Here is a 27,872-nt window from a genome sequence, read left to right as displayed (position 1 = left end):
CATGTGTACGCTGTGTCTGTGTACGCTGTGTCTGTGTACGCTGTGTCTGTGTACGCTGTGTCTGCGCTGTGTCTGTGCTGTGTCTGTGCTGTGTCTGTGTATGCTGTGTCTGTGTACGCTGTGTCTGTGTACGCTGTGTCTGCGCTGTGCATGTGTACGCTGTGCCTGTGTACGCTGTGTCTGTGTACGCTGTGTCTGTGTACGCTGTGTCTGTGCTGTGCATGTGTATGCTGTGTCTGTGTACGCTGTGTCTGTGTACGCTGTGTCTGTGCTGTGCATGTGTACGCTGTGCCTGTGCTGTGCCCGAGTGCGCTGTGTCTGCGCCGTGCGTGCGCCACACGGATGCCGACCTGCGTGACGAGATAGGACGGTTTGCGGCAGGAGGAGGCAGAGGAAGGGACCCACGGCAGGGCCCTTGGCTACGCTCGGTGGCCACTGCGTTCTCCTACGCAGCACCCAGGGTGGTGAGGAGGGCGGTGAGGAGGGCGGTGAGGGTGGTGAGGAGGGTGGCGGGGGTGGTGAGGGGAGAGCAGCGGGGGAGATGGGTACCGTGCCGGCGCTGGTGCTGGTGCTGGGAGCGCTGCGCGTGGCCGCCGAGGGGCCGCTGGTGCCCCGAGTCAGCTTCTCCTACGAAGGTGAGTGCTGGCTGCTGCGGCGGTGGTGGTGGTGGCGGCGATGGTCGGTGCGATGGGTTTTGTGCGATAGCGGTGTGGGTCGTGGTGCGATGGGGTGGGTGTTGCGACGGTGGCGGGTGTGATGGCGGACGATTCGATAGCAGCCGCAGCGGCGGAGGATGCGGCGATGGTCTAGGCTGCGATGGCGGTGGGCGTGACGGTGGTGGTTTTAAGTCGCACCGGCTCGCCCTCCTCGCCACGCTGTTCCCTGTCCTGCGGCGCACTACACGGGCGGTTGGATTGCCGGGTAGAAGTGGCGGTGGAAGGGGGAGAGCTTCTTATGGAGCTGAATGAGATTTCCTGTTGCTTTTTTTGCCTGTTGCTTTTTTGCCCGCTGTGCAGGTCAGATCGTTTTGTAAAGTTGAAATGTCCGAGCGAATGTTTTTGGCGTTTTTCGCTCATCCTCGTACCAGCCTGAGGGTTTACTCAAGTCCTCAGCGGAATAACAAAAAACCCGTTTTTAACAAAATCAAATTCTTTCCCTTGCGCTGCCTCCGCCCTGGAATTCCTCCCTCCTGTCATCTCCCGCCTCTTCCCAAGCTCGCGCGAGAATAAATAAGTCGCGCGATGCCACCGGCCTCTCCGCAGGCACGGCATTCCCGTCGTCGCTCGCTATCTCGCTGCCTGTTCAACCCCCCCTCCCCCGGTGGTGTGGGGTGGGGGGTGCTGGGGGGGAGGAGACGGAGTGATGATAGTAACAATTGTGACGATAGTAACAATTGTGACGATAGTAACAATCGTGACGATAGTAACAATCGTGACGATAGTGACAATCGTGACGATGGTGACGATCGTGACGATAGTAACAATTGTGACGATAGTAACAATTGTGACGATGGTAACAATTGTGGTAACAATTGTGGTAACAATTGTGACGATGGTAACAATTGTGACGATGGTAACAATTGTGACGATAGTAACAATTGTGACGATAGTAACAATTGTGACGATAGTAACGATTGTGACGATAGTAACGATTGTGACGATAGTAACGATTGTGACGATAGTGACGATTGTGACGATAGTGACGATTGTGACGATAGTGACGATTGTGACGATAGTAACGATTGTGACGATAGTAACGATTGTGACGATAGTGACGATTGTGACGATAGTGACGATTGTGACGATAGTGACGATTGTGACGATAGTGACGATTGTGACGATAGTGACGATTGTGACGATAGTGACGATTGTGACGATAGTGACAATTGTGACGATAGTAACGATTGTGACGATAGTGACGATTGTGACGATAGTGACGATTGTGACGATAGTGACGATTGTGACGATAGTGACGATTGTGACGATAGTGACGATTGTGACGATAGTGACGATTGTGACGATAGTGACAATTGTGACGATAGTGACAATTGTGACGATAGTGACAATTGTGACGATAGTAACAATTGTGACGATAGTAACAATTGTGACGATAGTAACAATTGTGACGATAGTAACAGTTGTGACGATAGTAACAATTGTGACGATAGTAACAGTTGTGACGATAGTAACAGTTGTGACGATAGTAACAGTTGTGACGATAGTAACAGTTGTGACGATAGTAACAGTTGTGACGATAGTAACAGTTGTGACGATAGTAACAGTTGTGACGATAGTAACAATTGTGACGATAGTAACAATTGTGACGATAGTAACAGTTGTGACGATAGTAACAGTTGTGACGATAGTAACAGTTGTGACGATAGTAACAATTGTGACGATAGTAACAGTTGTGACGATAGTAACAGTTGTGACGATAGTAACAGTTGTGACGATAGTAACAATTGTGACGATAGTAACAGTTGTGACGATAGTAACAATTGTGACGATAGTAACAGTTGTGACGATAGTAACAGTTGTGACGATAGTAACAGTTGTGACGATAGTAACAATTGTGACGATAGTAACAGTTGTGACGATAGTAACAGTTGTGACGATAGTAACAATTGTGACGATAGTAACAATTGTGACGATAGTAACAGTTGTGACGATAGTAACAGTTGTGACGATAGTAACAATTGTGACGATAGTAACAGTTGTGACGATAGTAACAGTTGTGACGATAGTAACAATTGTGACGATAGTAACAGTTGTGACGATAGTAACAGTTGTGACGATAGTAACAATTGTGACGATAGTAACAGTTGTGACGATAGTAACAGTTGTGACGATAGTAACAGTTGTGACGATAGTAACAATTGTGATCACGGTGGGAGGTGTTGTTAACACGGCGCCGTGATGCCAGCGGAACGAACGGTGGAAATTTCACCTCCAATGATTATCTCTCAGCAGCAGCAGCGGCGGCCCATCAGAGATTACCCCCCCCCCGTGTGTAGCCTGAACACACTGTCGGGGCAAGTGCCGTTGGTGAGTAGCGGGACCCGTGAAGGCCGTGGGCACGGTGGTACACGAGGGCGTGGGTGGCCAGCACCAACGCCCGGCCGCCTTTGTCTCCCCCACTGTACCCATTTGAGGCCGAGTCGACCTAGGGGAGGCCCAGGAACCGCTTTGGATAATTGCGTCGCTGGTGTCGAGCGTGAGCGTGAATGGAACTTGGCTCGCCGGTTTAGCGGCGGAGCGAGCTGACTGCAACGACGACCGCTCTCCGCAGCGCCCGCTTCTCCCCCCGCATTTACATGACGCCCGCTTGTGAATATCGATAACCCCGCGGTGGGGGGGGGGGGGGGGGTTCGGAACGCACGCCCCCTCCCCTCTCCCCCCGCTTGAGTTCACGCGGCCCACGGGCGGCGGTGTGCCGCGCCGTCCGCGAATTCGCGACCCGTTCGTTGCGGCCCGGCGGCCACGTGAGGCCGACTGCGACGCAGCGGCGCGCAGGCAAATTTTTTTTTTTCCCCACCGGCGATCCGCCGCTGCCGGCACTAATCGGGTACTAGAGGGGCGGGGGGGACGGACATACGTTCGAGCTGGGGAAACGGCGCCGCATGCAAATGATTTCGCACCATCGGTTACTTCTGTCATTGCAAGGGCCTCACCCCACCCCCGCCCCGCTCCCTCCCCCCACCCCTTCAGAGTTGGCGCGGGAGGCGGCGATGAGTTTCCGCGCCGTGCCCAACGCGTCGGCGCTGCTGCTGGTGCCGCAGCGCTCGGCGCTCTACGTGGGCGCGCGCGACGCCATCCTCGCCCTGGACGCCCGCAACGTCTCCCGCGAGCTCCACCCCGCCGTGAGTGAGGGGGGGGGGAACCCCGCCAGCGGCCGGGGGGACCCCCTAGCCGGGGCACCCGGGGCGTGGGGGCACCAGGGGGACGTGGATCTGGCGGGGACGCCACTAGCCGGGGGACCGAAGGGCACCCGGGGGACAGGGACCCGGAGAGATCTGGGGAATGTGTGGATGGGGATCCGGGGGTGACAGGGGACCGCCGTAGCCAGGGGGACCTCCGTAGAGAACGGGGACCTCCGGAGAGACGGAACCCCGACGCTCGTGACCCAGGGACTCGGTGACTTACAGGTCCTGAGACTCGCGACCTCGGGCCGGCCCGTGAATCCTGACCCCGTGACCTCTGACGCCGCGACCTCGGGTTCACGCGGGTGACCTCCCCGCGTATAACCTTCGTCTCTTTGAGGCGTCTGTTGAAGGCTCGGGCGGCGTGAACGGCCGTGGGCTTCCCTCGACATCGTGACGCCTCGTGTTGAGTAGCGTTGTTGTTCCCAGAGTTCTGTGTTTGTGTCTGTGAACGCCTGTGCTTGTCAAGCCGTCTGCTTGACCATCGGTATGACTGCGTTGTGCGTCTGTTCGGTCGCCCCGTCTGCGTGTCCGTCTCTCGAGCGCTCGTATCTGGCCGTGACCCTCTTGCCTCTGTGTCTGTTTGCCTCTCTCTCTCTCATCAGCTCTCCTGGAAGGCTGACAGCCAAATGAAGATGTGTCAGTCGAAGAGGAACAGCCAGGTACCGTAAACTAATGCACGCTTTTCTTAAATATAGCTATTTTATTCAGATGCAGCCTGGCTATCACAAATGATAGCTCAACGATGTGGCTTATCACGTGGAAATAATTGATAGCAGCCAAATACTCTTGAACACGTTTCTAAATGCGGAGGGAAAAACCGGAGGACCCGGAGAAAAATCCACACGACCACGAGGAGGGACACCGTAAACTCCGAATACAGAACGGGCGTCAGGGTCGGGATCGAACCCACGGCCTCCTGCGCACCGGGCGAGGTAGTTAACATCTCCCAGCCACCGTGGCGCCCCAATCCTTTTACATCCATGGGGGGGGGGGGAGGGGGCGGTGGCATTGCGACCGTGTGGATTCCATAATCGCTGCGGGGAAACCCCGGTGTGTCCGTTAGGGTCTCGTGGGCGCGTGCGGTCCAATCGTCGTCAGCGTGAGAAAGGTGGGCCGCGTTGCGAGCGTGAGGGGTGGCCCGGTGCGAGCGTGAGGGACGCCCTGTGCCGCAGAGGGAGTGCTTCAACTTCGTGCGGGTGCTGCACCGACTCGACGGCACGCGGCTGTACGCGTGCGGCACCGGCGCCTTCCAGCCCAAGTGCGCCTACATCGTGAGCGCTGCCGCCCCCCCGCCCTCCGCCACCGCCGCCGCCACGCGCCAGGGGGGGTGGGGACGCGTGCGTGGGTGTTCCGTGGGTGTTCCGTGGGTGTTCCGTGGGTGTTCCGTGGGTGTTCCCGAGCGTGCGCGGTTCGATTCCCTCTCACCGGTGACGGTCGTCCGAACCGGTCCCGGGCCTCCGCTCGGGTGGCTCGGCCTCAAACGAGCACCCGGCGTGGCGGCGTGCGGTAAAACATCGTCACTGGGGAGACAAAGGCGGCCGGGCGTGGTGCTGGCCACCCACCCCCCCCCCCCCCCCCCGCTCGTGTGCCGAGCCGGCCTTCCAAGGTGCTCGTGAACAACACTTGTCCCAAAAGTCTGTTGAGGCTACACGGTGGGGGATCTTTGTATTTATTGGTGGAGCAGTCGTGCAGTGGTTAGCGCACCGCACTATGAACACGCACCTTGGGGTGTTGTAGTGTTTCTGCATTGGCTTGTGTGGGTGAATATTACCGTGTCTGTTGAACTTCTTTTGCACCGCACGTAGCCAACCGTGCTAATCGGAGGTGTGGGGGAAGGACAACAAACTAAACACAAAAAACTGTTATAAAAAAAAGAGTTTTCAATCTAGATGATTTAAAAGTGCACGTTAGTGCTTTGTTGTGTGTTGATGGGAGCCGGTGTACGTTCTGGCACGAGTTCACGCGTGCTGGCGTGACCTGTGGCTGTGACCCCGTGCGACCCCCCCCCTGTGCGACCCCGCGTGTAGAACGTAACCGACTTCTCGTTTGTGAAAAATCCTGGAGGGACCGTGATGGAGGAGAACGGCAGGGGCAAGTGCCCCTTTGACCCCGAGCAGAGGCACACCTCGCTGATGACCGGTGCGTGTCCATCGCAGCTCCCACACTGCCCTCCGCTCACCCACGCCACACCACACACCTCGCTTCACCACACGCACGCTCTGCATTTACCCGCACGCCACACTAAAGATCCCACGCACACACCGCTGTACGCATCGCGCATCCTACACCCACCCACCCACCGCATCCTACGCACCCTCTGCATCACCTCACCCCTGCTCGAGTCATCGCGGCCGTCCCGTCGACCTCCCGGCTGAGTTGGCTGCAGGGAGACAGCGCGGCAGTGCGGGGGACCACAGCGGAGAGGGATCGCGGCGATCTCGCGGTTGGAGAGCTCCGTGCGTCGCCGCATTCGGGGGCCGCGTCTCGCGTCTCCGTTCTCGGCTGCGCCGGCCGGTGCCGCGCAGCGCCGGCAAATTCGTTCGTTTTTATCATCGGGCGCACGCCTGCCGAAACCCTCCATGGAAAACTCAACATTCCCCACGTGAAAAAAAGTCTCCCCCATCCCCCCGCCCGTCTCTAATCTTTAATCGAGCGTCGACGCCGGTGGAAGCGTTACGCTCGACGGAGAGCGACGGCCGTGACGGTGACGGCGGCATCGCGTCCCCTCCCTCTGCAGGAGGAGAGCTCTACTCGGGCACGCGCAGCAACTACCTGGGCACCGAGTCGGTGGTGCAGCGGAGCCCTAGCAGCATGTCCAGCGAGCTGTCGAGCAGCTGGCTGTACAGTGAGTTCGCCCCCCCCCCCCTTCTCTCTCCCTCCACCACCCCCCGCCAATTTGTGTAGAAATTCATATCCGCAGACTTTTGCGCGTGGGCCGCGCCGTGACTCTGCACGCCGTCAACGCCGCTCCTCGCGACGCCGGCCGCAGGGAACGGCGAACACGCGGCGGTTGCTGTCCCGACGGATGTCGATTATTTCTCCGCGTGATAAATTATTATTATTGATTATATTAATCGGCGGGGGGGGAGGGGCAGAGGGGCCGGGATTGACAAACATCGGACTGACTCTTTATTACAATTTTACGCCTGGCATTTTTGCCCCTTCGAGTCGGCCTATGCTCAGCCGCTGCGATAACTAAAACGCAGTAGACTCCGTGCTAATGACGGGCAGGACGGCCGCTGATAATTTAAAATAGCGGATAATCAAAAATTTTGAACCATTTTCCACGGATCTCTATGCTAAAAAAAGCACTAATACAGCAAAACCTTGAATTGCGAGTAACTTGGCCTGCGAGTGTTTTGCAAGACTAGCAGAAATTTTAACTAAATATTAACTTGATAAGCGAGCGAGGGTCTCGCAACACGTGCGGTGTACGTGTAGACGCTTTGTACTGCCGAGCGCCACGCGATCGCAACCGGCGTACGAGTGCTTTGACGTACGAGTGCTTTGGATTACAAACACGTTTCCAGAACGAATTGTGCTCGCGATCCCAAGGTTTTACTGTTTTGGGGCATAAATTATGTTTAAGTTAAGAAAATTGAGGGTGATCACATGGAGAACATATTTTTTTGGTTTAAGCACCTAAAACAAGTGTATCAATGTGCACTTGTTTTTAGGTGCGCGCGGTTAATCCGCAAATCGGAAAAACCGCCCGCGGATGATCGAGAGTCGACTGCACGTGCACGCACGACGACGTTGTCGGCGTTGTTGTTGTCGGTGTTGTTGTCATTGTTGATGTTGTCGGCGTTGTTGGTGTTGTTATTGACATTGTTGGCATTGTTGTTGATGTTGTCGACGTTGTTAGTGTTGTTATTGACGTTGTTGGCGTTGTTGTTGGCGTTGTTGTTGTTGGCGTTGTTGTTGGTGTTGTCGGCGTTGTTGTTGACGTTGTTGTTGGTGTCGTGGCCGCACAGACCCGACGTTCGTGGCGTCGGAGTTTGTGAACGAGAGCGAGTCGCGGGAGCAGGACAACAAGGTCTACTTCTTCTTCTCGGAGACGGCCGTGGAGTTCGACTTCTTCTCCAGGGTGGTGGTGCCGAGGGTCGCGCGCGTCTGCACGGTGAGGAGGCGTCGGGGCGGGGCGGGGGGGTACGAAGAGAGGGAGAGACGCGGGCGTGCCAACCCCCGCGGCACGACGGGGGGCAGGAGGGTGGCAGCGCGGCGGTCGCCCAGGCCCCCTCCTCTGGCCTCGTGGCCGGAGGAGGGGGCCTGGGGTCAATTTCAGAACTCGGGCAACTCTCCGGGTGGAGTTTTGCGTGTTCCCACGGCAACGTAGGAGACGCACGCATGAAGCCGTCCCGGGCCTCCCCGGTGCGGTCGCGTGTAAAGCGTCGGCGCCACGCGCGGTTACCGGTCGTCCGCCCCGCCTCGTGCGCCGTGGCCGTGCACCACGGGGGGGGGGGGGGGGGGTCGCTCGCTTACGGCGCTTGCCCGCGGCACTCGCCCGTGCGAAGGACGAGCTGGGGAATGTCATCGTCCCGCGTTCCCCAGGGTGACACGGGCGGCCTGAAGAAGCTGGAGAGGAAGTGGACGACGTTCCTCAAGTCACGGCTCGACTGCTCGCTGGGAGGGACGGCGTTCGCCGGACTCCGGCACGTCGTGTCGACCCGCGGCCTCCGTGGCCGGCCCGGCACCGTGTTCTACGCCCTCTACACGGACCGCTGGTGCGCGAGTCGCCCTCCGCCCCACGCCACGCGGGTACCGACGCGCGGTCGACGCGGGCTCTGACGCGCGGTCGCCGCGGGCGTCCTTGCAGGGGCGGGGGCGCCGTCTCGGCCGTCTGCTCGTACCGCGTGGACGAGGTGCGGCGCGTCTTCTCCGGACGCTTCAAGCACCAGGGAGGGGCCGACCGGCGGTGGGCCCCCTACGCGGGGGCCCTGCCCGCACAACGGCCCGGAGACGTGAGTACCGGCAGTGCGCGCCACGGTAGACTCCACGGTACACGTCACTGTACACGTCACGGTACATGTCACTGTACACGTCACGGCACACGTCACTGTACACTCCACGGTACACGTCACGGCACACGTCACTGTACACGTCACTGTACACGTCACGGTACACGTCACTGTACTCGTGACTGTACACGTCACGGTACACGTCACTGTACTCGTGACTGTACACGTCACGGTACACGTCACTGTACACGTCACTGTACACGTCACGGTACACGTGACTGTACACGTCACGGTACACGTCACGGTACACGTCATGGTACACGTGACTGTACACGTCACGGTACACGTCACGGCACACGTCACTGTACACTCCACGGTACACGTCACTGTATACGTCACTGTACACGTCACTGTACATGTCACGGTACACGTCACTGTACATGTCACGGTACACGTCACGGTACACGTCACGGTACACGTGACTGTACACGTCACGGCACACGTGACTGTACTCGTGACTGTACACGTGACTGTACTCGTAACTGTAGACGTGGCTGTACACGAGACTGTACACGTCACTGTACACGCGGCGCTCGCTGTGCACGTGGTGTGGACTCCAGCACTCTCTAGGACACGCGGCCCTCCGCTCCCCCCACCCCCCCTCGCAGTGTCCCCTGGGCTGGGACTCGCAGATGCTGCCCTCCGAGACGCTCAACTTCGTCTCCGACCACCCCCTGATGGACGAGGCGGTGAAGGCCGAGGGGGGCCGGCCCTGGCTGCTGGTGCCGGGAGTGGCCTACAACCGGCTGCTGGTGGTCGACATGGCGGCGCTGGACGGCAAGAGCTGGAGGACGCTGCTGCTGGGCACAGGTGGGGGGGCCCCAACACACAGAGACCCCCAACACACGCAGACCCCCAACGCACGGAGACCCCCAACGCACGCAGACCCCCAACGCACGGAGACCCCCAACACACAGAGACCCCCAACACACGGAGACCCCCAACACACGCAGACCCCCAAAACACGGAGACCCCCAACACACGGAGACCGCCAACACACGCAGACCCCCAACGCACGCAGACCCCCAACACACAGAGACCCCCAACACACAGAGACCCCCAACGCACGCAGACGCCCAACACACAGAGATCCTCAACACACGGAGACCCCCAACACACAGAGACTCCCAACACACGGAGACCCCCAACACACAGAGACCCCCACACACGCAGACCCCCAACACACAGAGACCCCCAACACACGCAGACCCCCAACACACGCAGACCCCCAACACACGCAGACCCCCAACACACAGAGACCCCCAACACACGGAGACCCCAACACACTGAGACCCCCAACACACAGAGACCCCCAACACATGGAGACCCCCAACACAGAGACCCCCAACACACGCAGACCCCCAACAAACAGAGACTCCCAACACACGGAGACCCCCAACACACGCAGACCCCCAACAAACAGAGACCCCCACACACAGAGACCCCCAATACACAGAGACCCCCAACACACAGAGACCCCCACACACAGAGACCTCCAACACACGCAGACCCCAACACACATAGACCCCTACACACGGAGACCCCCAACACACGCAGATCCCCAACACACGGAGACCCCCAACACACGCAGACCCCCAACACACAGAGACCCCCACACACAGAGACCCCCAATACACAGAGACCCCCAACACACAGAGACCCCCACACACAGAGACCTCCAACACACGCAGACCCCAACACACATAGACCCCTACACACGGAGACCCCCAACACACGCAGACCCCCAACACACGGAGACCCCCAACACACGGAGACTCCCAACACACAGAGACCCCCAAGACACGGAGACCCCCAACACACAGAAACCCCCAACACACAGATACCCCCAACACACAGAGACCCCCAACACACGCAGACCCCCAACACATGGAGACCCCCAACACACAGAGACCCCCAACACACGGAGACCCCAACAAACGGAGACCCCCAACACACGCAGACCCCCAACACACGCAGACTTCCAACACACAGAGACCCCCAACACACGGCGACCCCCAACACACAGAGACCCCCAACACACGCAGACCCCCAACACACGCAGACCCCCAATACACGGAGACCCCCAACACACGAAGACCCCCAACCTACAGAGACCCAAACACACGCAGACCCCCAACACACGGAGACCCCCAACACACGCAGACCCCCAACACACGCAGACCCCCAACACACAGAGACCCCCAACACACGCAGACCCCCAACACACGCAGACCCCCAATACACGGAGACCCCCAACACATGGAGACCCCCAACACACAGAGACCCCAACACACGCAGACCCCCAACACACGGAGACCCCCAACACACGGAGACCCCCAACACACAGAGACCCCCAACACACATATACCCCTACACACGGAGACCCCCAACACACGCAGACCCCCAACACACGGAGACCCCCAACACACGGAGACTCCCAACACACAGAGACCCCCAAGACACGGAGACCCCCAACACACAGAGACCCCCAACACACAGATACCCCCAACACACAGAGACCCCCAACACACGCAGACCCCCAACACACGGAGACCCCCAACACACAGAGACCCCCAACACACGCAGACCCCAACAAACGGAGACCCCCAACACACGCAGACCCCCAACACACGCAGACCCCCAACACACAGAGACCCCCAACACACGGCGACCCCCAACACACAGAGACCCCCAACACACGCAGACCCCCAACACACGCAGACCCCCAACACACGGAGACCCCCAACACACGGAGACCCCCAACACACAGAGACCCCCAACACACGCAGACCCCCAACACACGCAGACCCCCAACACACGGAGACCCCCAACACACGGAGACCCCCAACACACAGAGACCCCAACACACGCAGACCCCCAACACACGGAGACCCCCAACACACGCAGACCCCCAACACACGCAGACCCCCAACACATAGAGACCCCCAACACACGCAGACCCCCAACACACGCAGACCCCCAATACACGGAGACCCCCAACACATGGAGACCCCCAACATACAGAGACCCCAACACACGCAGACCCCCAACACACGGAGACCCCCAACACACGGAGACCCCCAACACACAGAGACCCCCAACACACAGAGACCCCCAACACACGCAGAGCCCCACACACAGAGACCCCCAACACACAGAAACCCCCAACACACAGAGACCCCCAACACACAGAGACCCCCAACACACCCCTGAATTCCCAGTGTTGGGCCCCGGCCCCTGAATGGGTGCGTGTGTCTGTGCCGCGTCTCGGCCGCCCCCCCAGACGCGGGCGCGCTGCACCGCGCCGTGCTGCCGGAGTCGCGCGGAGATCCTCACCTGGTGGAGGAGCTGCAGGCGCTGGGGCAGCAGGAGCCGGTGCTGTCCATGGTGCTGACCCACGACCAGGTGACCCCTCCTAGTGCGGTGCACTCACAACTCACAACTAGTGTGGTGCACTCACAACTCACAACTAGTGTGGTGCACTCACAACTCACAACTAGTGCGGTGCACTCACAACTCACAACTAGTGCGGCGCACTCACAACTCACAACTAGTGCGGTGCACTCACAACTCACAACTCTCCCACTGGAACGGTGCAACTCGCTACTAGTCTCAAGTACTCGCCACTACTGTGGCGCGCTCGCTATCTCTGCCCGCCGACTGGTGGCGTTTATTGGCGTGGCCGAGCCTGACCGCAAGCTCGCGTGCGGTGCGTGTGCGGTCCTGTGCGGCGTGCGGTGTGTACGTGCGGTGTGTACGTACGGTGTGTACGTGCGGTGTGTACGTGCGGTGTGTACGTGCGGCGTGTACGTGAGACGTGTACGTGCGGCGTGTACGTGCGGCGTGTACGTGCGGTGTGTACGTGTGGCGTGTACGTGCGGTGTGTACGTGAGACGTGTACGTGAGACGTGTACGTGAGACGTGTACGTGCGGCGTGTACGTGCGGTGTGTACGTGTGGCGTGTACGTGCGGTGTGTACGTGAGACGTGTACGTGAGACGTGTACGTGCGGCGTGTACGTGCGGTGTGTACGTGCGGTGTGTACGTGCGGCGTGTACGTGCGGCGTGTACGTGCGGTGTGTACGTGAGACATGTACGTGAGACGTGTACGTGCGGTGTGTACGTGCGGCGTGTACGTGCGGCGTGTACGTGCGGCGTGTACGTGCGGCGTGTACGTGAGACGTGTACGTGCGGCGTGTACGTGCGGTGTGTACGTGCGGTGTGTACGTGAGACGTGTACGTGCGGCGTGTACGTGAGACGTGTACGTGAGACGTGTACGTGCGGCGTGTACGTGAGACGTGTACGTGCGGCGTGTACGTGCGGCGTGTACGTGCGGCGTGTACGTGCGGCGTGTACGTGCGGCGCAGACCTCGGTGGTCGTGGCCGGCCCCTCGGGGGTGGTGCAGCTGCCCGTGTGCCGCTGTGGCCGCTACCGCGCGTGCTGGGACTGCGTACTGGCGCGGGATCCCTGCTGCGCCTGGGACCCCCAGCGGAGGCTGTGCAGGCGTCACGGCGGGGAGACCGGCGCCGGGTGAGCGGGGCGGCAATCGCACAAAGACAAAGACACCCCCCACCCCCCCCCGTAGCCTTCGCAGACTGTTAGCGAGAACTTCGCACGAGGAGGTGGGCCGCCAGCACTACACCGACGGTGATGATGTTTACACATCACACCGGGTACTCATTTGAGGCCGAGTCGACCTAGGGGAGGCCCAGTACCGGTTATAATAATCGTCACTGGGTGTTGGCCGTGAGCGGGAATCGAACCCGGGTCGCCGGGCTCGTAGCGCAGCGTAGCGCTGACCGCTGCACCGCCGCTCCCCCATCCCCCTCCCCTGTGTGCCCCCCCCCACCCTCCCCACAGGTCGTGGCTGCAGGACGTGAGCGGTGGTGACGCGACGACGCTCTGCTCCGCTCACCCGCCAGGTCGGTGCTCACCGCGCTGCACTCCGCTGTCTCTCCCTCCCCGTGTCTCCACTGTTTCTTCCTCCCCGTGTCTCCACTGTCTCTCCTTCCGCATGTCTCTCCCTCCCCGTGTCTCTCCCTCCCCGTGTCTCTCCCTCCCCGTGTCTCTCCCTCCCCGTGTCTCTCTCTCCCCGTGTCTCTCCCTCCCCGTGTCTCTCCCTCCCCGTGTCTCTCCCTCCCCGTGTCTCTCCCTCCCCGTGTCTCTCCCTCCCCGTGTCTCTCCCTCCCCGTGTCTCTCTCTCCCCGTGTCTCTCCCTCCCCGTGTCTCTCCCTCCCCGTGTCTCTCCCTCCCCGTGTCTCTCCCTCCCCGTGTCTCTCTCTCCCCGTGTCTCTCCCTCCCCGTGTCTCTCCCTCCCCGTGTCTCCACTGTTTCTTCCTCCCCGTGTCTCCACTGTCTCTCCTTCCGCATGTCTCTCCCTCCCCGTGTCTCTCCCTCCCCGTGTCTCCGCTGTCTCTCCCTCCCTGTGTCTCTCCCTCCCCGTGTCTCTCCCTCCCCGTGTCTCTCCCTCCCCATGTCTCTCCCTCCCCGTGTCTCTCCCTCCCCATGTCTCTCCCTCCCCGTGTCTCCACTGTTTCTTCCTCCCCGTGTCTCCGCTGTCTCTCCCTCCCCATGTCTCTCCCTCTCCGTGTCTCCGCTGTCTCTCCCTCCCCATGTCTCTCCCTCCCCATATCTCTCCCTCCATGTGTCTCCGCTGTCTCTCCCTCCCCGTGTCTCCGCTGTCCCGTCCTCACCGTCGTCTCCGCCGCCCCCGCGTCGCGTGCAGACGTGGTGGCCGTCCGCGTGGCGCTGGCGCCGCTGCTGCTGCTGCCCTGCTCCCCCCCCTCCCGCCTGGCTCGCCTCTCCTGGGAGCGAGACTCCGGCCCGGCCCCGGGGCAGCCGCTGCCCCGGGCGGGCCTGCTGCTCCGCCAGGGCGCCCCCCCGGCCCCCCGGGATCTCACGGGCACGTACCTGTGCTGGGCCGAGGAGGGCGGCCACCGGCGCCTCGTCGCCGGCTATACCGTGCAGCTTCCGGGCTCTTCCTCCTCCTCCTCGTCGTCGACCGCCTCCTCCTCCGAAACCGAGCGGAAGTCAAACGGGCGGCAGGCGAGGCCGGACCCAACGACGGGCACCGCTGCCGCGTCAGAGTCGGCGCACGGCGTGCCCGGTAAAGACGCCTCCGCGTCCGATTCCCCGCCGGGGTTCGGCCCGGGGTTTTTGGTCGGCCTGCTGGCGACGCTCGTGCTGGCGGCGGCGGCGGTCGCCGCGAAGAGGCGCTTCTTCCCAAACGCCGCCTTCCCGTGCTCGCCCGGCGCGGACGACGTCGCCGACGCGCCGCCAGCGACGCCTTGAGGGCTCCCTCGTCACGAGGGGCGGTGGGGACCCTTCGGAGGTCTCTCGCCGAGGGGAGACGCGGATGCCGAAGCGCAAGGTGGGGGGGGGGGGGGGCGGGGGGGGGGGGCGGACGGGGACTGCGATGCCCTCGCGAGCCGGAGAAGTAGGAGTGAGACGTAGAAATTCCATGGTGGTTTGAAGGTGCCTGGTTAAACTCAACCGGCTTGAAAGGATCGACAGAGACCGTACGGCAACTGTGTGATGGCTGGGTTGTGAAGGCGAGTGGGGGGGGGGGGGGGGTGGGGCGAGTGGGGGTGTGGGTTGGAGGATGTGATGGCGAGGATCAGCAAGTCCTGCGGGGGGCAGTTGGGGGGCTGGTGGGCCTCACCTTGCGTGGCATTGGCCGCCACCTCCGTGTGCTTCTGCAGGCCGTGCTGCAGGCCGAGCTGCGGCGAGTTGTTCGGCTCATCCAAGTACTCGAGGCACCGTTTGGTGTCCTGCACGCGCACGCAGAGCGCCTCCGTATGGCTCGCGCAGTCTGTTGGGGCAAGCGCTGTGAAGCGTAGGGGGCGATGTTTACACACCGCACCGTTTGACGCCGAGTCGACCTAGGGGAGGCCCAGAACCGGTTCAGATAATGGTCACTGGTGTTGGCTGCGAGCGGGAAACGAACTCGGCTCTCCAGGTGCATAACGCAGCGCACGAACCGTTAGCATTAGCCCTCCACCTGAACGGGTGAGAGGCTGAACCAGGTGAGAGCCTGAACCCCGTTGAGAGCCTGAAATGATGATAGCTTGACCAGGTGAGAGGCTGAACCAGCTAAGAGTCTAAATGAGAGCCTTAATGGGTGAGAGGCTGAACCAGGTGAGAGGCTGAACCAGGTGAGAGTCTGAATGAGAGCCTTAATGGGTGAGAGCCTGAACCAGGTAACGGCCTGAACCAGGTGAGAGCCTGAATGAGAGCCTTAATGGGTGAGAGGCTGAACCAGGTGAGAGGCTGAACCAGGTGAGAGGCTGAATGAGAGCCTGAAATGATGATAGCTTGACCAGGTAACGGCCTGAACCAGGTGAGAGTCTGAATGAGAGCCTTAATGGGTGAGAGGCTGAACCAGGTGAGAGGCTGAATGAGAGCCTTAATGGGTGAGAGCCTGAACCAGGTAACAGCCTGAACCAGGTGAGAGCCTGAATGAGAGCCTTAATGGGAGAGAGGCTGAACCAGGTGAGAGGCTGAACCAGGTGAGAGGCTGAACCAGGTGAGAGCCTGAACTGATGAGAGGCTGAACCAGGTGAGAGGCTGCACCAGGTGAGAGGCTGAACCAGGTGAGAGGCTGAACCAGGTGAGAGGCTGAACCAGGTGAGAGCCTGAACCAGGTGAGAGGCTGAACCAGGTGAGAGGCTGAACCAGGTGAGAGAGCCTTGAGCTGCTTCTTGGAGGTGCACGGCGGTGTCTGTGATGCCGCTGTCGGTGCAGCCACGGAGGCGCTCCGGTCCAGCCAGGCCGGTCGTGGTCACGGCCGCGCGCTGGCCCCGTGATGACGGCCCCACGCCGCGGGAACGGCGCGACTCGCTAGCCACGGGGATTATTATGAATGGGGCCACCCCCCCCCACCCACCCGCTACCCCCGGGTGTCCTCACCAGGCTGTTGAGCTTGAGAGCGAGCTTGATGTCATTGACGAGCTTCTGTACCTTGGCATCGGCTCACGGCTCTGGGGACGCGCAACGGCGGCGGGTCGTGAACGCGCGACGCGCACAACGCGTCTGACAGCCGCTCCAACCACAACCCTTCACTAAAACCGCAACATCCACAACCACCGCCAACAGCTACAACTTACACCACATCTGCAACCGCCACCTCATCCGCAAACGCCACCGCATCCACAAACACAACGTCCAGTACATCAACAGCAGCTCCATCGAGTACAACCATAAGCACCACAACATCCACCACAACCACCACTACATCCACAACAACTGCAACATCCACAACCACCACCAAGATCCACAACTACAACATCCACAACCACCACCAACATCCACAACTATCACATCCACAACCACCACCAAGATCCACAACTACAACATCCACAACAACCACCGCCAAGATCCACAACTATCACATCCACAACCACCACCAAGATCCACAACATCCACAACCACCACCACCAACATCCACAACTATCACATCCACAACAACCACCACCAAGATCCACAACTATCACATCCACAACCACCACCAAGATCCACAACATCCACAACCACCACCACCAACATCCACAACTATCACATCCACAACCACCACCAAGATCCACAACTCTCACATCCACAACCACCACCAAGATCCACAACTATCACATCTACAACCACCACCAAGATCCACAACTACAACATCCACAACCACCACCAACAACCACCACCAACATCCACAACTATAACATCCACAATCACCACCAACATCCACAACTATAACATCCACAACATCCACAACCACCACCAAAATCCACAACCACCACCAACATCCACAACTATAACATCCACAACATCCACAACCACCACCAACATCCACAACTATAACATCCACAACATCCACAACCACCACCAACATCCACATCTATAACATCCACAACATCCACAACCACCACCAACATCCACAACCACCACCAACATCCACAACATCCACAACCACCACCAACATCCACAACTATAACATCCACAACATCCACAACTATAACATCCACAACATCCACAACCACCACCAACAACCACCACAACCACCAGCAACATCCACAACAACTACAACATCGACTGCTCGGACCTGGGCTTCGAATGCGTGGGTTCCGTCCAGGCACTCCGGTTTCCTTTCACGTGGATAATTACTCATTGATTGGCCGATAACACCCTTCATATATAGAGGACTGCAGAGCTCAGGGTGACATTTAGGCGCCGGCTGCTGCGTTCCCCGCTCGTCAGTGATTCCTCCTCGAGCCTCCGAGTGGGCCGCTCTCTCTGCCCGAGAGCGAGCGGCGGATGGTGGCGCCGCGCTGTGAGTCGACATGGCTATTTTTGTTGTCACCGGAAGCGGATGGACTTGGCGAGAAAGGGGGAATTGCCGGAGCTTCACGGCGAGCAGGGCGGTGCCGGTGCACAACGCCGAACGGCGAGCGTTGCCGGCGCGCGAGATATTCGTCGACTCGACGGTCGCTGTGGTGGAACGGCAGACGGAGCGGGCAAGGCGGCGGCAGCAACGCGCCGTGGTGAGCCAGCGGCAAATGTTTTCACCTCTGCATTCGTAGAATCAACGTCACGCGTTTAAGAGATTCAGTGAAACCTTAGATCGCGGGCACAATTCGTTCCGGAAACGTGTTTGTAATCCAAAGCACTCGTACGTCAAAGCACTCGTACGTCGGTTGCAATCGCGTGGCGCTCAGCAGTACAAAGCGTCTACACGTACACCGCTCGTGTTGCGAGACCCTCGCTCGTTTATCAAGTTAATATTTAGTTAAAATTTCTGCTCGTCTTGCAAAGCACTCGCAGGCCAAGTTACTCGCAATCCAAGGTTTTGCTGTACTTTGGCTGCTTTAATTTTGCGTGCGATCACGAGCCACTTTCTCACGAAGCTGCCGGTCGCGACAGCCAGGCCACTTACTGAAAAAGAGCCGCGTCGCTCCAGTAGGCCCTTTCCTGGTGAAAAAATAAAAAGTTATTTTTTTTCCTTCCGTCGTCGCCTGTCACTCACCCGCCTCCTCGTCGTCCTGGGACGTCTGCTCCTCTGCGGATCCCTTCGCGTCGCTGTCGGTCAGCCTGCCGTCGCCCACCGCACATCAAAGGCAAACGCCTGTAGCGGACTGCCGAGGCAAGTGCTTTCAAGTCGGCACCTATTCAGGCTGACGTGGCACACGAAGGGGTAAGGTGGCCAGCACCAAGCCCCGACCGGTATTGTTTCCCCACCGTTGATGTTTTGCACACCGCACCAGGTACTAAATTTTTTAAGGTTCGGCCAACCTAGGGGAGGGCTCGGGACCAGTTCAGATATCAGTCACCGTGTTGGCCGTGAGTGGGAATTTGAACTCGGGTCGTGGGGTTCACAGGGCAGTGTGCTAACAGCTGCACTACTGCTCGCACCAGCGCACAAAAAGACAAAGATGAATATCCCCTGAATAGCCTTAACAGACTGTAGGGGCAAGTGCTGTTAGCGAGCACCTACGAAGGTCGGAACAGCACACGAGGGGGTGGGTGGCCAGCACCGCGCCCGACCACCTTTGTCTCCCCGGTGGCGATGTTTACACACCACACCAGGTACTCATTTGAGGCCGAGTCGACCTAGGGGAGGCCCGGGACCGGTTCAGATAATCGTCACTGGGTGTTGGCCGTGAGCGGAATTGAACCCGGGTCACCGGGTTTATGGCGTAGTGCGCTAACCGCGACACTAACGCTCCGCACAAGTGCACGCACACTTACACACGTACACGTACATCTCTGCACCTGACCACACATGGGGAACACATCAAAAGTGTCTACAAAACAGCCAAAACCAAAACAACGGTCTTCACACACAGCAAATCAACACATGCAGGAGTAACTACTAACTACGCAAACAATGACAATGATTGCTGTGATGATGATGCCGGCGATGATGGCGATGATGATGGTGACCCGTTTCCCTGGCCTCTTTGGCTCGCTCCTCAACCCTGCGGCCTTTCTTTGGCGGCCCCCGGGTCAGGATCCAGCTCCACGTGTTTGCGGCCGCCCTTCTCTGCGTGCTTCAGCTTCTCCGGTTTCTACGGCGGCATCGACCGCTCCAGTTAAGGTTTTCTAGAGCAGGTCAACCACCACCATCAGGACCAACACTACCAGGACCACTGACACCATCACCACCACCACGATCGCTCTCCGCAGCGCCCACGCCCCCTCCCCCCGCTTGAGAGAGCCCCTCTAGTGGATATTGATTGGAGTAAATCGACAAATGGCTGATTGGGGTGGAGTTCTTATTCAGTGGTTGGCAACACTGCACCATGAACCCAGCGATCTCGGTTCAATTCCTGGGCGCAGCTAAAATTAGTGGCGAGGAAAACTTCCCCCTTCAACCCACACAAGAAATATGCATTTAAGGGTTGTGTTTAAGAGTTGGCGTTTAAGGGCCAACTCTTTAACGCAAACCCTTAAATTCAAGTAGATGCGTTTTACGGTTTGCGTTTAAGGGCCAACCCTTAAACGTAAATGGTGAAACACAATGGTTTGCATTTAAGGGGTGGAGTTTAAGGGTTAGTGTTTAAGAGTTGGCGTTTAAGGGTTGTATTTAAAGGTTTGCGTTTAAGGGTCAACTCTTTAACGTAAACCCTTAAACTTAAGTATATGCGTTTTAAACGTAAATGGTGAAACACAATGGTTTGCGTTTAAGGGTTGGAGTTTAAGCGTTGGCATTTAAGAATTGGCGTTTAAGTGTTGTGTTTAAAGGTTTGCGTTTAAGTGCCAGTTCTTTAACGCAAACTGTTAAACACGGTTTTAAGTGTTGGTTTTTAAGGGTTGTGTTTAAGGGTCGGTTTTATGGGTTGGCGTTAAATTGGTGGTGTTTGATGGTTGGCGTTTAAGGGTTGGTGTTTAAGAGTTGGCGTTTGAAGGTTGTTTAAAGGTTTGCGTTTAAGGGCCAACTCTTTAAAGCAAACCCTTAACACAAGAAATATGCGTTTAAGGGTTGGCGTGTAACGGTTGCTGTGTAAGGTTTGGCGTTTAAAGGTTGGTGTTTAAGGTTTGTTGCATTTACGGATGTTTAAGAAATTGTAGATTGTTTCCATAGGGTGTTAATAGATTTAAACATGGTAAACAACATGCGTCCACATTGGTTTATAATAACATTCCATTCCATCTCATTAATAACAGTATATTAATCTGAATGGTATAGGTAGTGGAAGTATTAACATTACAAAGTGTACCTTTTCTGAGAAACCATCTGACATTTTACCCCTTTTTAACTGTATCATCTGTGACCAACTGCATACATATGTAGTGCCTTGGATTCACTCGGACGACAATCGCCTTTCTTCCACCGTCACTTTTATTTCCATCGTTCCGCACACACACACACTATATAATTTCTCCTCTCCGCGCTCCGCCAACTCGAACACTCGAATTCCCCTCAGCACCGTCCGCTCATACTCCTTGTCTCCCCACACAGTCTCTTCTTCTCTCCCCGCACACACAGTGGTTCTATCTCTATCTTCTCACACACAGTGACTCGTCTATCTCTTCACACGCAGTGACACTGTCTATCTCTTCACACACAGTGACCAGTCTATCTCCTCACACACAGTGACTTGTCTATCTCTTCACACACAGTGACTCGTCTATCTCTTCACACACAGTGACTTGTCTATCTCTTCACATACAGTGACTTATCTATCGCTAACTCTCCCTGTACCTACCTATACCGTAATCTCCACTCTGCTAACACTAACTCTCGCTATCGCTATTTATTGTCCTCTGGCTTCGGCTCTCAATCTATTTCCCACTAACACTTGCCGGCTTCCCTCTTCGCATCTCTCTCTACCCGCTGCTGTCTCCACTTCTCGCCAACAACTCCCCCGCCGTCCAAATCAACTAGCGTTTTTATCCCCTTTCCAATCAGCCTTAATTAATTGCCACGTGTCTCGCTGGCATTTTCCCGCCTGCTCAGCACCTGTCCAACGGCCCAGACTCCGTGACGCCACTTAACGCTAGCAGCCTCTCGACCAATCACAGCCCTTGTCCCTTGACTCCCTTAATTACTTTGGCTTGCTTACACCACCCGTGACTTCATCACCTGCCCGACCTTACATGACCCACACTGTATGTACTGTACATGGCCAATTTACCCATGTGTATTTTCTACTCCACTACATCACCCCCCCCCCCCCCCGTAATGAAAGAACCTAGCCGTCCCCGGCTACGCTATACTCGAATTGGAGTAGTGGCGTGAAGCGGACGGAACGATGATAACATATATACAGAACGCACTCGCAGCACATAACCATTTTGTACAACCACCCAACGCACCACACAATGACACTCACACAACACCTTTATACAGAATCCCCAAACCCCCCAAAGTCAACGTAGTGTACTTCTCCTGGAACGGGTTCCCACTGCCGGCCCATCTCCCCTGCACGGGAAACCCTGCGGTAAGGGAGGGCCTCGCTCGTCTCGCCAACGAGGGGCGCTCCTGGGCTCCACCCTGCGCCCATCCCTGTCCCAGCGACACTCTGCTGGCGGGGCTGTCCGTCGTTCCCGGTCGGGACGGACATTGGTCCGGATCTGTGGCCGTTCAGTCGGCGTCCGGTTAGCAACCCTGCCCGAAAGGGGCGATCCTGCAGGCACACGGGGGGCAGATCTCTGGGACACGCGCACTTGTGACCTCCCCACAGGTTCGTCGGACACATCCAATACAGGACGCTCTCGGATGGGGGATGACGCGTCATATGGTAACACAAATTTCTTCAGGCGCGACGGGTGAACAAACCATGTCCGACGACCGAATTTTATTCGCACACTCTGATCCCGTAAAACCTCCACAATATCAACGGGCCCCTGCCAGGGGTAGTGAAACTTTGGGGATGTTCCCACCGGCACCATGGGGCAGTGCAACCAGGCTTTATCTCCAACACTCCACGGCTCTCGTGGCTGCTGCCTGCCATACAATCTTTCGTTAGCGGCTTGTTGTCATGCCGTATTTTTAAATGCAGCCTCCCGGGCTTCCCTCAGACAATCTAAAGCTACCTGCATTGGAGCAGGCACCGTCGTAGATTTCTCTCGCTTCCGAATTCCCAATTTAACAATAGCCGGCGCTTCTGGTTCCCGTCCATACATTAGAAAAAATGGCGAGTACCCCGTTGAGGCATGCGGGGCCAATCTATACGTGGCCAGCGTCGCTGCAACATGCAGGTCCCAATCATCATGAGCGATGTTTACTTGGTGACAAAGCATGGACGTCAGCGTCCTATGCAGCCGCTCGACCATCCCATCAGTCTGCGGGTGGTACGGGGACGTCCGGATCTTTTTGGTCCCCAGCGAGTCACACACGTCTTTAATCAATTTCGATGAAAAATTTCTGCCTTGGTCAGTAAGCAATTGTTCCGGGGCCCCCTTATCTAAGACGTACCCTTTCAAGAAAGCCTCAGCGATCGACATCGCTGACTGGTCTACTAGCGGCCATGCCATCGGCCAACGAGTTAAGTATTCCATCCCGACGAGCAAATATTTGTACCCTCGGGGGGTGACGGGGAACGGACCCAAAATATCTAGTGCCACAATTTCGTTCACTCTCGAAACTTGAATCGATTGAAATGGGACACGATATGGCCGTGCCGGCGCTTTCCTCTGCGCACATTCCTGGCACGCTTTTACATGCTGTTTCACATCATTAAACATTCCCGGCCAGTAAAATTAATTCCCCACTGTCAACGCGGTCTTCTTCTCCCCCAAATGCATCAATTTCTCATGTATCTCGTTAATGAGTTTCCCCCGCAACACCCTCGGGACAACAATACATTATTTTTGTGCTTCCACATCCCAGCGAACAAGCAACCCCTCCGTCAACATCAAAAATGGGCAATCCTCCTATCCCCTTGAATGAGAGGCACGCAGCCTCATCCTGGTCAGCGAGGAATCCTCTACCTGCAGTTGCTTCCACTGTTTCAATGACAACCCCAACAATCCAATTTCTGCTCCAGGGATTATCCCTGGCACTCCCGAACCCGCTGCAGCGACCATTTGCGGAACCTCCTGCAGCGGCGGCCCGCAACGCAGCGAGCCCTCTGCGCACCGACACGTCTCAGCCGGTCGCGGCAACCTCGACAAAGCATCCATGTTTACATGGCGCGTTCCTTTCCTATGTTGGATCGTGAAAGAGTACTCCTGGAGGGTCTCAAGCCAGCGAACCATCTGCCCCGATGGCTGATCCACGCGCAGCGAGTACTGTAGTGCCGCGTGATCAGTGCGGATCAAAAATTCCCTGCCGTACAGATACGGTCGGTACTGCCGAACAAAATGGACAATCGCCAACAATTCTCTATGCGTCACACAGTATTTTTGCTCTGCCGGTGATAACACCCGGCTGCCATATGCCACCACTCTCTCGACACCATCAACCATTTGTGACAAAACCGGGCCTATGCCCGTATCACAGGCATCCGTGTCAAGTATAAACTGCTTCGTAAAATCCGGGTATCCCAACGGCGGTGCGTCCGCCAGTGCGGCCCGCAACGCTTCAAACGATTTCTGTTCAGCAATCCCCCATTGAAACTTTACACCTTTCCCGGTCAGCGTATGCAATGGTCGAGCAATCGTGGCAAAATCCTTAACGAACCGCCGATAATACGATGCAAAGCCCACAAAGCTACGCACTTCCCCTGCTGTTTTCGGCACTGGCCATGTACGCACACAACTCGTCTTTTCCGGATCAGTGGCCACTCCTGACGCACTAACGACGTGCCCCAAATACTTCACCGATGTTCTCAACAATTGGCACTTCTGTGGTTTAAATTTCAATCCAGCGCGCCGCACTCTGCCAAAAACAGCGCGCAGCCGTTGCAAATGTTCATCGAAATTCCTACTGAAAACAATCACATCATCTAAATATATCAAACATGACTCCCACTGCAGGCCCGACAACACGAGTTCCATTAATCGCTGGAAGGTCGCCGGCGCTGAGTGGAGTCCCATCGGGAGCACGTTAAATTGATACAATCCTTGTGGTGTCCGAAATGCCGTTTTAGGTCTTGACTCTTTATCCAGGGGCAATTGCCAAAAGCCCGACAACAAATCGAGGGTTGAAAAGATTCTGGCACCGGACAGGGCGTCCAGCGAATCATCAATTCGTGGAAGTGGGTATGCTTCCGCCACCGAAACTTTATTTAATTTCCGATAGTCAACACGAAATCGCATGGTTCCGTCACGTTTTTTAACAAGGACAATAGGAGCTCCCCACGGGCTGGACGATGGGGCGATAATATCCTGCTCTAGCATTTCGTCAACAGATCGCCGAATACATTCTTTCTCAAGAGGACCTACACGATGTGAATTTAACCTGATCGGGGGTGCGTTCCCTGTGTCAATACGATGCTGCAACAACGTCGTTCGACCCACGTATTTCCCTGAACTGAACACATCCTTAAATTCCACTAGCAACGCATGCAACCTCGACCGTTGCACAGGCGATAACTCTGGGTTTTGTACGTAAAGATCCCTTAACCATTCCGGATTGTCCTCCTCCCTTGACAACATTTCATCCTGCCCCGTAGCAAAACATGTTTTTGTTTCTGGACCCGGCGCACCCGTTGCGTGCACCAACGTAGTGCCCCCTTGAATAACAACCTCTTCGTGCCCCGCGTTTACAATTTGAATGAAGGGATCACAATATTTGAGGGTGTCAACAGCACAATATTTGAGGGTGTCAACAGCACTCCCTCCTGTAGCTCATCCCAAGGCAATTCCTTCTTTAACCGTAGCGGTACCAATATTTGCGATGCAGGCGGGACGCGCACGGTGCGGCTCACCATGGCCTGCACCACAGCGTTCGCCACCGCAATTTTCGAAGGCGTCCCCAAAAATTTCATACATTTCCCCGACGGTAATTCCAAACAACCTTTTTCCACTGAAATCTTAATTGGCATCTTTTGCAAAAAATCCGTGCCCAACAAACATGGTACCGCCAAGGCCGTTGAAACCAAAACACTTCCTGTCACAATAACCTCCCCAATTTGAATTGTAGCAACCACACAGCCCATAATGCCCAAACTACCCCCGTTTGCCGCTACACATGGCCCTTCCACTGGAGCTAACGATCCAGGCGACGTCGGCAGCGACCGAAAAGTTTGCAACAAAATGAGAGTTGCCGATGCCCCGGTATCCACAATAACCCGTACGATAACACCTTGAATACATGCCATCACATCCGACGATCCCGGCGCGGCCCCCAACACACGATGTACCAACGCGCCCCACATATCCCGGCTATGCGTACTATCCGAACCCGATGAATACGGTTGAGATGACGCGGATGAGTGATGTGGATAGGGCGGCCGTGTATTGAATGCATCTCGACTCACCCGGGATCCTTGGTCTTGGGGGAACCGCCCGCCGTAGTTGTTCGGCGTCCACGGAGGACCACCTCTTCGTCTCCAGCAGTCGCGGGCGAGATGACTCCTCTGCCCGCACTCGTAGCATGTCCGATGCACGCCGTCTCCATATGCCCTGGGACGACGCCGTCGGTCTCCGGTCGACACTCCGGCCGCCGCTGCCATCGGCGACGCCTCGTCCACCACCACCGCCACCGTGCTCGCAGCCCCGGCAGGGTTCGTCAGCGACGGCTGCGCTACCGCCTCCGCTGGTTCGTCTCGTATATCAAGGTTGACTTGTATGTTCCTGGCGATCAGCAACGATGACACGTCGTCGTCATCATGCTTGTCCGGGAGCGACGACGACTTTCAGTTCCTTTGCCAGCTGTAACATCTTCTCTTGCAGCAGGGAGTCCCAGCCCTCCTCGTCCATCGCCAGGTACGCAACCTGGGCGAGGGCCAGCAAGGCGCTGCGAAATGCCAGGGGGGACTCCGTGGCCTCCCGTTTCCTCTGTTGAAATCGACGTTTGGCGACCGACCGCGGCTCGTAGACCTTCCTCATTGCCGCAATAGCACCGTCCAATGTTTTTCTGAAAGCGGTAGGGAGTCCGTTAAACGTCGCCAAGGAGTCGTCATCCAATGCCGTCGGCAGTGCTCGTAACGCGGCACTCTCCGTCCACTTCAGGGACTCGTAAGCCGCATGGAATCTTCGTATGAATGCCGTCCAATCTCCCACCTTGGCCTCTAATCGTTGTACGTGTAGCCGTCGTGGCGGACCCTCCGACTGGTCGTCTTCATCGTCATCTTCTTCCAACCGCTCTGGCTGAGCGGCAACCTCCGGTGGTGGACCCGGTACGGGTAGTTGAATGCGGTTCTCCGTCAAGAAGTTCTGGAATTCCTCCGACAACTTCTCCATTCTGGCCTCCCACTGGGTCATGAGGACTCGCCAATCCTCCGGCAATCCCGGGCCTTCAGCACCACCCGAACCGCTGTCACCGTCCGGAGTACTGCCGGCCATCTGGCCGGGCTGCAAATCGTCGTTGTCGCTGTCGCCGCCCGAGTCCACTGGCACATTTCTCTTCTTTTCCGCTTTCCTTGACATCGTGGCGTGTTCCGTACTTTTTCTGACACCAAATATAGTGCCGTGAATTCACTCGGACGACAACCGTCTCTTTTTCCGCCGTCACTTTTATTCCATCGTTCCGTACACACAGTAATTCTCTCCGTGCTCCGCTAACTCGGACACTCCGATTTACTTCAGCATCGTCCGTGCATCCCCTTCCACACACAGTGTTTCTTCGCCTATCTCTTCACACACAGTGTCTTCCCTTCCACACACAGTAGTTCGTCTTCTATCTCCTCACACACAGTATCGCCGCTATCTCTTCACACGCAGTGACTTCCATCTATTCACACACAGGGACTCTATCTCCGCTAACGCTGACTCTCCCTATCGCTATTTACTGTCTTTGGGGTCCGGCTCTCTATCTATTCTTCCCTAACATTTCCAGCTGTCTTCTTCGTATCTCTTCACCCCTATCGCTATTTACTGTCTTTGGGGTCCGGCTCTCTAT

The 27,872-nt window shown here is 57.2% G+C and overlaps 1 protein-coding gene across 2 annotated transcripts; it reads left to right on the top strand.

Moving 5' to 3' along the window:
- The first annotated feature begins 518 nt into the window (after positions 1-518).
- LOC142913362 (semaphorin-4C-like) lies at positions 519-15,303 on the top strand. 2 transcript variants are annotated; one of them, XM_076060882.1, is made up of 14 exons: positions 519-635; positions 3,708-3,859; positions 4,525-4,581; positions 5,095-5,193; positions 5,950-6,061; positions 6,660-6,767; positions 7,897-8,042; positions 8,474-8,646; positions 8,739-8,883; positions 9,549-9,750; positions 12,224-12,345; positions 13,308-13,471; positions 13,802-13,863; positions 14,667-15,303. In XM_076060882.1, the coding sequence occupies exons 1-14, from the start codon at positions 542-544 to the stop codon at positions 15,230-15,232; spliced, it is 2,202 nt and encodes a 733-aa protein (XP_075916997.1). In that variant the 5' UTR covers positions 519-541; the 3' UTR covers positions 15,233-15,303. The 2 variants fall into 2 exon arrangements, with proteins under 2 accessions (XP_075916997.1, XP_075916998.1); XM_076060883.1 differs by lacking the exon at positions 5,095-5,193.
- The last annotated feature ends 12,569 nt before the right edge of the window (positions 15,304-27,872 follow it).

This window comes from Petromyzon marinus, unplaced genomic scaffold (genome assembly GCF_048934315.1).
Source record: "Petromyzon marinus isolate PM22_M1 ecotype Great Lakes invasive population unplaced genomic scaffold, UKy_Petmar_22M1.pri1.0 PM_G_Scaffold_25, whole genome shotgun sequence".
Taxonomy (NCBI): domain Eukaryota; kingdom Metazoa; phylum Chordata; class Hyperoartia; order Petromyzontiformes; family Petromyzontidae; genus Petromyzon; species Petromyzon marinus.
The sequence above is the reverse complement of the archived record's forward strand: the minus strand, read 5'-3'. Positions and strand labels throughout refer to the sequence as shown.

Excerpts from the sequence above, each read along its gene's own strand:
- LOC142913362 (XM_076060882.1), top strand. The coding sequence starts at position 542 with ATGGGTACCGTGCCGGCGCTGGTGCTGGTGCTGGGAGCGCTGCGCGTG. Across the intron at positions 6,768-7,896 it reads GTCGAGCAGCTGGCTGTACA|ACCCGACGTTCGTGGCGTCG; the intron begins GTGAGTTCGCCC and ends GTGGCCGCACAG. Across the intron at positions 8,043-8,473 it reads GGGTCGCGCGCGTCTGCACG|GGTGACACGGGCGGCCTGAA; the intron begins GTGAGGAGGCGT and ends CGCGTTCCCCAG.